Raw genomic sequence first — 9827 nt, 5'->3', positions numbered from 1 at the left:
ACAGTTATGCACAGGGCCAACTGTCAAAGAAAACACTTAAATCTGCATCAGGCCGGATCCACAGCTGGTGTGACACCAAATCCTGCTGCTGTTGTGATGCAGCCCTGTTACAATAGCGCACATGCCACGTAGTGGTCAGAGATGGAACTACACTAGTAGAGAGGCTGACGCATCTCTGTGTCACGTCAACGAATGAACACAACCATCCATCCATCATCTGAACCGCTGATCCTGCTCTCAGGGTGGCGGGGATGCTGGAGCCTATCCCAGCAGTCATTGGGCGGCAGGCGGGGAGACACCCTGGACAGGCCACCAGGCCATCACAGGGCCCACACACAGACCTGGGGACAATGTAGTACGGCCGAGTCACCTGACCTACATGTCTCTGGACTGTGGGAGGAACCCGGAGCCCCCGGAGGAAACCCACACAGACACAGGGAGAACATGCAAACTCCACACGGAGGACGACCCGGGACGACCCCCAAAGTTGGACTACCCCGGGGCTCGAACCCAGGGCCTTCTTGCTGTGAGGCGACTGCGCTGACCACTGCGGTCATGAAAAGTTGTATCACGATACTCCAGTGTGTGACATTGTCTTACACCCTTGATAGAAAGCCAGAGGTGTAACTGTGGTCGTTTCCATGTTGAGCTGCTTGAGGCGTTCGATGTGAAAGCGTGTGTGCACATATTATGCAGGAAGTTTTAGATTTTAACAAACTGGTCTGTATGTTTCAACATATTGGAAAAATGCAAAACCTTCCTTGCCTTGACATGTGTACCAAGTTCTGGGATTAGAAGAGCAGTCGAATCAGGTTTTGCTCACCGTTGTCCTCCATGAAGGTGATGACCACATTGCCCGGGTCATGGAGCGTGTCACATTCCTCCACCTCGCCACCGCCGTGTTGTTTCTTGGAGAAGTGGATCTCCAGCTTGTCAAGTATCCTGTCGCTGTCCTTCTTGGGCAGACTGGAAATCAGGATACGGTGAGGACAAACCTGAGTGTCCATCTGAGAGGAGCGCAGAAAACACCGACAGGAGCAACGAGGAAGGAACGGCAAGTTAATGCTGGGTTCAGCCGGGGGACGGTAAGACATTCTGTGTTCACGGGGACACCTGCCTCAACGAAACTGGGGACCAGCAGCTGAACTGGTTTGGCCTCTACAATGATCCTGCAGTCTCCTCCCAGACACACCGTGTGCTGTTTCATGGCCAGGATCTTCTCGGCCACTGAGGAGGGAGGGCAGAGTTATAAGACGAGTCAGGAAATGGACCTGCAGGACCAGGCAAACAGGACAAAACCAGATCACTGTGCAGAAACCTACATCATGTTAAAGGCAAGCCAAAACTGACATGTCACCCCACTCTTCCGAGCCGTCCCGGTCTCTGCTCCACCCCCTCTGCCGATCCAGGAGGGCTGCAGACTACCACGTGCCTCCTCCCATACAGGTGGAGTCACCAGCCGCTTCTTTTCACCTGACAGTGAGGAGTTTCGCCAGGGGGACGTAACGCGTGGGAGGATCACGCTATTCCCCCACCCTCCCGAACCGGGACCCCGACTGACCAGAGGAGGCGCTAGTGCAGCGACCAGGACACACACCCACATCCGGCTTCCCACCCGCAGACACGGCCAAATGTGTGTGCTTGGATGCCCGACCAAGCCGGAGGTAACACAGGGATTTGAACTGGCGATCCCCGTGTTGGTAGGCAACCAAATAGACCGCTACACCACCCAGACGCCCCATCACATATCTTTTTAATCGTCGTGTATTTTGTACTTTTACTGAGAGAGAAAATACAAGTATAAAAGGTAGATTTCAAGTTTTCTATTTGGCTGTCAGACACTCACTTATATACAGCCAATCGCATCGAGTCATCAAAATGTGAAACCCCGCCCACCCTTAAAACCAACCCATGCTTGTACCTGTCACTCAAAGGTCAGCTTATGAATATTAATGATGGCTAGACCTTTACAAATAAGACAATGTTGCGGAATGTTTTATAATGCTATACTCCAAGCTTTTTTAGCCACGAAAAGTTAAATCTGATTACTGATTTGGGTCCATTTTTTTTAAAGAATATCCATCTCCTCTCCTCTCCTCTCCTCTCCTCTCCTCTCCTCTCCTCTCCTCTCATCATAGCATCTCATCTCCTCTCCTCTCCTCTCCTCTCCTCTCCTCTCCTCTCCTCTCCTCTCCTCTCCTCTCCTCTCCTCTCATCATAGCATCTCATCTCCTCTCCTCTCCTCTCCTCTCCTCTCCTCTCCTCTCCTCTCCTCTCCTCTCCTCTCCTCTCCTCTCCTCTCCTCTCCTCTCCTCTCCTCTCCTCTCATCATAGCATCTCCTCTCCTCTCCTCTCCTCTCCTCTCCTCTCCTCTCCTCTCCTCTCCTCTCCTCTCCTCTCCTCTCCTCTCCTCTCCTCTCCTCTCCTCTCCTCTCCTCTCCTCTCATCACCAGCCGCTCCTCCGGGGTCGGGTCATGGTGGCAGCAAGCTAAGTAGGGCAGTCCAGACCTCCCTCTCCCCAGCAACGCCCTGCAGCTCCTCCTGGGGGATCCCAAGGTGTTCCCAGGCCAGAATGGACATGTAGTCCCTCCTGTGAGTTCTGGGTCTACCCCGGGGTCTCCTCCCAGTTGGACGTGCCCGGAAAACCTCCAAAGGATGCCTGATCAGATGCCCGGACCACCTCAACTGGCTCCTTTCGACGTGAAGGAGCAGCGGCTCTACCCCGAGCTCCCTCCGGATGTCCGACCTCCTCACCCTGTCTCTAAGGCTGAGAATGTCCATCAAGGCTGAAAACAGTTGTCTGCCATCCCTGTTTGCTCCTCTTAAAACTATGGAAATCCTCCATAATTTCCAGCAGGTAGTCGTGGTGCTCTGGCGGATCGGATAGCACATCCATCCAATGGTGCACGTAACAAAAGAACTATAACCTTACCTGTCTGGTCTTCAAATGTAACGAGAACGGTTCCTCCCTCCATGGGGTAAACGATGCGTGACCTCATAGCAAACATCTGTGCGCTTGCTATGTCCTCTGTGAGTCCATTGAAGACCACCTTCCTCTCAGGGACAGCGGCAGACAGCTGAGACGAAGACAAGGACGATGAGGGCGAAACGGCAATCTGAGGAGTCACGACGCGGCGAACATGCGGTGTGGACGCTTACCTCAGTTTGCTGCTTGAGATGGCCGTATTCCACCTCCTGCTCACCCAGGGCCACCTCCACCATCTGGATCTCCTTCTGCAGCTGGACCTCCTCTTCGAGCAGGCAGTCCCGCCTCACCTGGGGAGACATGACAGGGCGATTGCTTGGTGTATTTTATGAAACAGAATTTCTCCATGCAAAATGTCTCATAACTGACCTATCCAGCCAAAATGGCCACTTTCATCTCAAATACAGGCGTATTTATCACCCGAGACATTTTATGGGATCCCCTGGAGAGTAATCCAACTTTCCCTGCCTCTGTTCGGGGTGTGGTGGGGTAGAAAGTGTCGGGCGTATGTGATAAAATGTTTAATCAGCTGATGAAAACGGCATTTCGAAGAGAAGGCCCCTTTACTGTGTCATTGTACAGGTTACAACGAATGTGTTCTCAGCATGTAACCGTCGTATTGTAGTGGAGCGGTGGGCAGCTGCAGCGCCCGGGGACCAACTCCAGTTCTTCTTTCCGTTGCCTTGCTCAGGGGCACAGGCAGGAGTATTAACCATTTCCCAATTGCAGAGGTGGAAAAACCCGGTCCAGAAAGTAAAAACCCTAACCGTGTCTTTACTCCATCCATGTATTAAACCAGCTGATTTGGGAAACCAGTCGGCGCAATCTGATGGTTTAGAAAGTGGGTGGAGTAAAGACACGGTTAGGGTTTTTACTTTCTGGACCGGGTTTTTCCACCTCTGCAATTGTACTTGGCCAATTAACCCGCTCTTCTGAGCCGTCCCGGTCTCTGCTCCACCCCCTCTGCTGATCCGGCGGAAGGCTGCAGACTACCACATGCCTCCTGCGAGACATGTGGAGTCGCCAGCCGCTTCTTTTCACCTGACAGTGAGGAGTTTCACCGGGGGGACGTAGCGCGTGGGAGGATCACACTATTCCCCCAAGTCCCCACCCCCCCGAACAGGCGCCCCAACCCACCAGAGGAGGCGCTAGTGCAGCGACCAGGACACATACCCACATCCGGCTTCCCACCCGCAGACCTGGGCAATTGTGTCTGTAGGGACGCCCGACCAAGCTGGAGGTAACACGAGGATTCGAACCGGCGATCCCTGTGTTGGTAAGCAGCAGAATAGACCGACACACCGCCCAGACGCCCACATGCACGTCTTTTTGATGGTGGGAGGAAACTGGAGCACCCGCAGGAAACCCACCGCAGACACGGGGACAACATGCAAACTCCGCGCAGAAAAGACCTCGGACGGCCTGGGGTTCGAACCCAGGACCTTGTTGCTGTGAGGCAACAGTGCTGACCACTGGGCCACCGTGCTGCCTAGGGGTACAGAAATATACTTTCCACATTGTGCAGATGACCTACAAAAGGCACGAGCCTTGCCCCGAGTCAGAGCCCATTAACACCAGTGACATCCGAGGCCCAGTGGTTGGAACTGTTTTGTTCTCGTTCTACCTTTTGAGCTTCACTCTTGGTGTCCCGGTCTCTCTTGTCCTCCTCCAGAGACACGGCGAGTTTTTCAGAGCGTTGTCTGAACTGTTCGGCCAGATCTCGCTGCTCGTCCCTCAGTTTACAAAGCTCATTGTGCTCTGAAATGAGTTGGTCATATTGCTTCTGTGGACACACGGATTTATATCATTATTGTTTGTAATATCATTTATCATTACTATGATGAGTATTGTCGTTGTTTTCGTTTACCTGCCCACAGTGTAACGTTTTACCTGGTTATTCAAATTAGCATTCATAACATGAGGTAAACCGACTCTGTGCATAACTGTAGTCCACTGACTTCATACCAGTTTCCTATTTGTTGGCGCGCGCTATTGACAATGGCGTATTGCACACGGGTGAAAAGTTTCAAGTTGTACACATCAAGTTACGTCCACAACTGATGTGTACAACTTGAAACTTTTCACCCGTGTGCCGGGAGGTGCAGGGGGAAGTGTGTGGACAGCTGTGTGCATGTGGTTGACATGTATCCGTGCTAAATCCTGCAGAAAAATACGCCGTTGTTAATAGCGCGCGCCAACAAACAGGAAACCGGCATGACCGCTGCTGTGGAAACCGGAAGTCAGTGGACTACAGTTATGCACAGAGCCGATTACTCCCACGAGCCACCGTGCGACATGTGTTTCTTATTTAGTCCTCGCGGGTGTTTTACCTGGAGAGTGATGGTCGCCTTTGTGATCTCCTCCAAGGTACCCCATTGCTCGTCTTTCACCAAAACAGCAAAATCCTAAAATACACCCACAAACGTTGTCGCTCTCTCGTCTCAGCAGGTGTTCTGACATTTCCTGCTACTACTAGGGCTCCTACCCAGTTACTGCGCATGCGCAGACTAACAGGGCCTACACTGCCGCGGTCAAGCGAGTGATACTGTAGGCGTGAGGCAGCAAGATAAATCAAAATGAGTTGTAATTACAATAAATCCATTCCGTCGAGCGACACTGATTGCGAGGTAATAACCACAGACAGATTCTGATACTTTGAACCGCTTCTCTTTCACCACCACACCCACATTCAACACATTTAAAGTCATAATGATAGTATATTCGATAAAATAACGAGCAATTTCCGTCTCACCTCTTCTGAGGACATGGCTGGGAAGATTACCTGGGACTTGTTGCACTGTGAGGAGAGCATGTTGTTATAATCAGTGTTACAAATATGAGTCTGCCAAATGACAATGCTGTAAGATAGAAAAACATCCGTCTTTATTTTGCTCCATCGCGTTAAGAGTTGGGTCACCAAACAGTACTTCAGTTTACTTATAATGATCAGCTTTATCCTTTCCCAACACCTCCCAAACTTAAGAGCGCAACGTTTATGCCAGTTTGTCAAAAATACGTATACTTTGTCCTTTTAAACAACGATTGATTGTGAATGCAAACAAGAGACGAACTCACCACCTCGGGAGGGTCTGTAGCTCGAGTCACTCTTTGGATTTCTGTCCTGCTGTATGCTCAATAAATCTTTCGGTTTCTATTTCTCCATCAGCAGGCTGCCCTGCGGTTCTGTTTCTAACCGCTAGGGAGCACGCTTACCCAGCCAACGAGGCCCACTGATTTATTTTCCCTCCATTACGTTTTATTTCATTTACGGAATACCTATGCGTGAATGAGAGGGAGGACAGTGGAATGGTGAGGATGCAAGGAGTAGAGGTGATGAAGGTGGATGAGTTTAAATACTTGGGGTCAACTGTCCAAAGTAACAGAAAGTGCAGGAGAGAGGAGAAGAAGAGAGGGCAGGCAGGGTGGAGTGGGTGGAGAAGAGTGTCAGGAGTGATGTGTGACAGAAGGGTACCAGCAAGAGTTAAAGGGAAGGTTTACAAGATGGTAGTGAGACCAGCTATGTTGTACGGTTTGGAGACATTGGCACTGATGAAAAGACAGGAGGTGGAGCTGGAGGTGGCAGAGATGAAGATGATAAGATTTTCATTGGGAGTGATGAAGAAGGACAGGATTAGGAACGAGTATATCAGAGGGACCGCTCAGGTTGGACGGTTTGGAGACAAAGCAAGAGAGACAAGATTGAGATGGTGTGGACATGTGTGGAGGAGAGATGCTGGGTATACTGGGAGAAGGATGCTGAATATGGAGCTGCCAGGGAAGAGGAGAAGAGGAAGGCCAAAGAGGAGGTTTATGGATGTGGTGAGGGAGGACATGCAGGTGGCTGGTGTGACAGAAGAAGATGCAGAGGACAGGAAGGGATGGAAACGGATGATCCGCTGTGGCGCCCCCTAACGGGAGCAGCCGGAAGTAGTAATAGTAGTAGTAGTAGAGGTAGAAGTACTAGTAGTAGTCTTTCCTCTTTCAGTTGAGAAGCAAACTGCCTGATAATGGCTGCTCATGGATTATGTCTGAAGTTTTCATCCAGTGCAGTTCAGAAGCAGTTTTAGCTGAATACGTTTGCTCATACGAGGGATTTGACCTGGCTCCCAAAGCAACACAAGCCAGTCAGGAGGCTGATAAAATGATGGTAAAATCCATTCATCACAAAGTCTGTTCAGGATGACGGAAATGGCGTCGGAGTCTTGAGAGCGAAACTGGAAATGAAAACGAGGACACGAGATTTTGAAAATAAGACGAGTACATGGAAGTATGTGAAGGCAAAGAAGAAGGGAGTGAAGGCAAAGAAGAAGGGAGTGAATGTAAAGAAGAAGGGAGTGAAGGCAAAGAAGAAGGGAGTGAATCTAAAGAAGAAGGGAGTGTAGGTAAAGAAGAAGGGAGTGTCGGTAAAGAAGAAGGGAGTGTAGGTAAAGAAGAAGGGAGTGTCGGTAAAGAAGAAGGGAGTGTAGGTAAAGAAGAAGGGAGTGTAGGTAAAGAAGAAGGGAGTGAAGGCAAAGAAGAAGGGAGTGAATGTAAAGAAGAAGGGAGTGAAGGCAAAGAAGGGAGTGAAGGCAAAGAAGCAGGGAGTGAATGTAAAGAAGGGAGTGAATGTAAAGAAGAAGGGAGTGTAGGTAAAGAAGAAGGGAGTGAATGTAAAGAAGAAGGGAGTGTAGGTAAGAAGAAGGGAGTGAATGTAAAGAAGAAGGGAGTGTAGGTAAAGAAGGGAGTGAATGTAAAGAAGAAGGGAGTGAATGTAAAGAAGAAGGGAGTGTAGGTAAGAAGAAGGGAGTGTAGGTAAAGAAGAAGGGAGTGAATGTAAAGAAGAAGGGAGTGTAGGTAAAGAAGAAGGGAGTGAATGTAAAGAAGAAGGGAGTGTAGGTAAAGAAGAAGGGAGTGTAGGTAAAGAAGAAGGGAGTGAATGTAAAGAAGAAGGGAGTGTAGGTAAAGAAGAAGGGAGTGAATGTAAAGAAGAAGGGAGTGTAGGTAAAGGAGAAGGGAGTGAATCTAAAGAAGGGAGCGAATCTAAAGAAGGGAGTGAATGTAAAGAAGAAGGGAGTGAAGGCAAAGAAGAAGGGAGTGTAGGTAAAGGAGAAGGGAGTGAATCTAAAGAAGAAGGGAGTGTAGGTAAAGAAGAAGGGAGTGTAGGTAAAGAAGAAGGGAGTGAATGTAAAGAAGAAGGGAGTGAATGTAAAGAAGAAGGGAGTGTAGGTAAAGAAGAAGGGAGTGAAGGCAAAGAAGAAGGGAGTGAATCTAAAGAAGAAGGGAGTGAATGTAAAGAAGAAGGGAGTAAATGTAAAGAAGAAGGGAGTGAAGGCAAAGAAGAAGGGAGTGAATCTAAAGAAGAAGGGAGTGAAGGCAAAGAAGAAGGGAGTGTAGGTAAAGGAGAAGGGAGTGAATGTAAAGAAGGGAGTGTAGGTAAAGAAGAAGGGCGTGAATCTAAAGAAGAAGGGAGTGTCGGTAAAGAAGAAGGGAGTGAATGTAAAGAAGAAGGAAGTGAATCTAAAGAAGGGAGTGAATCTAAAGAAGAAGGGAGTGAATCTAAAGAAGAAGGGAGTGAATGTAAAGAAGAAGGGAGTGAATGTAAAGAAGAAGGGAGTGTCGGTAAAGAAGAAGGGAGTGAATGTAAAGAAGAAGGGAGTGAATGTAAAGAAGAAGGGAGTGAATCTAAAGAAGAAGGGAGTGAAGGCAAAGAAGAAGGGAGTGTCGGTAAAGAAGAAGGGAGTGAATGTAAAGAAGAAGGGAGTGAATGTAAAGAAGAAGGGAGTGAATCTAAAGAAGAAGGGAGTGAAGGCAAAGAAGAAGGGAGTGAATGTAAAGAAGAAGGGAGTGAATCTAAAGAAGAAGGGAGTGAAGGCAAAGAAGAAGGGAGTGAATGTAAAGAAGAAGGGAGTGAATGTAAAGAAGAAGGGAGTGAATGTACAGAAGAAGGTAATGTAGGTAAAGAAGAAGGGAGTGAATGTAAAGAAGAAGGGAGTGAATGTAAAGAAGAAGGGAGTGAATGTACAGAAGAAGGTAATGTAGGTAAAGAAGAAGGGAGTGAATGTACAGAAGAAGGTAATGTAGGTAAAGAAGAAGGGAGTGAATCTAAAGAAGAAGGGAGTGTCGGTAAAGAAGAAGGGAGTGTAGGTAAAGAAGAAGGGAGTGAATCTAAAGAAGAAGGGAGTGTCGGTAAAGGAGAAGGGAGTGTAGGTAAAGAAGAAGGGAGTGAATCTAAAGAAGAAGGGAGTGTCGGTAAAGAAGAAGGGAGTGAATGTAAAGAAGAAGGGAGTGTCGGTAAAGAAGAAGGGAGTGTCGGTAAAGAAGAAGGGAGTGAAGGCAAAGGAGAAGGGAGTGTAGGTAAAGAAGAAGGGAGTGAATGTAAAGAAGAAGGGAGTGAATCTAAAGAAGAAGGGAGTGTAGGTAAAGAAGAAGGGAGTGAATGTAAAGAAGGGAGTGAAGGCAAAGGAGAAGGGAGTGTAGGTAAAGAAGAAGGGAGTGAATGTAAAGAAGAAGGGAGTGAATGTAAAGAAGAAGGTAATGTAGGTAAAGAAGAAGGGAGTGAATCTAAAGAAGAAGGGAGTGTCGGTAAAGAAGAAGGGAGTGAATGTAAAGAAGAAGGGAGTGAAGGCAAAGGAGAAGGGAGTGTAGGTAAAGAAGAAGGGAGTGAATGTAAAGAAGAAGGGAGTGAATGTAAAGAAGAAGGGAGTGAATGTAAAGAAGAAGGGAGTGTAGGTAAAGAAGAAGGGAGTGAATCTAAAGAAGAAGGGAGTGTAGGTAAAGAAGGGAGTGAATGTAAAGAAGAAGGGAGTGTAAGTAAAGAAGAAGGGAGTGAATGTAAAGAAGAAGGGAGTGTAGGTAAAGAAGA

The 9827-nt window shown here is 48.4% G+C and overlaps 1 protein-coding gene across 2 annotated transcripts in view; it reads right to left on the bottom strand.

Annotated features, from left to right (window-relative positions):
• The window catches only part of ifi35 (interferon-induced protein 35), a 7931-nt gene extending 1779 nt beyond the window's left edge, over positions 1–6152 (bottom strand). Inside the window, exons 1-8 of one of the 2 annotated variants that reach the window (XM_056287768.1) lie at positions 6065–6152; positions 5739–5783; positions 5317–5391; positions 4611–4769; positions 3160–3276; positions 2933–3077; positions 1118–1227; positions 824–1007 (exon numbers count right to left, since the gene is read on the bottom strand). In XM_056287768.1, coding sequence (XP_056143743.1) covers positions 824–1007; positions 1118–1227; positions 2933–3077; positions 3160–3276; positions 4611–4769; positions 5317–5391; positions 5739–5753 — 805 coding nt within the window. In that variant the 5' untranslated portion in view covers positions 5754–5783; positions 6065–6152. Of the gene's footprint in view, positions 1–823; positions 1008–1117; positions 1228–2932; positions 3078–3159; positions 3277–4610; positions 4770–5316; positions 5392–5738; positions 5784–6061 lie in introns of both variants that reach the window. The other variant, XM_056287767.1, reaches the window with a different exon arrangement.
• Between the last annotated feature and the right edge of the window lie 3675 nt (positions 6153–9827).

Source organism: Lampris incognitus, chromosome 10 (genome assembly GCF_029633865.1).
Source record: "Lampris incognitus isolate fLamInc1 chromosome 10, fLamInc1.hap2, whole genome shotgun sequence".
Taxonomy (NCBI): domain Eukaryota; kingdom Metazoa; phylum Chordata; class Actinopteri; order Lampriformes; family Lampridae; genus Lampris; species Lampris incognitus.
This window is presented reverse-complemented; position numbering and strand designations above follow the sequence as displayed.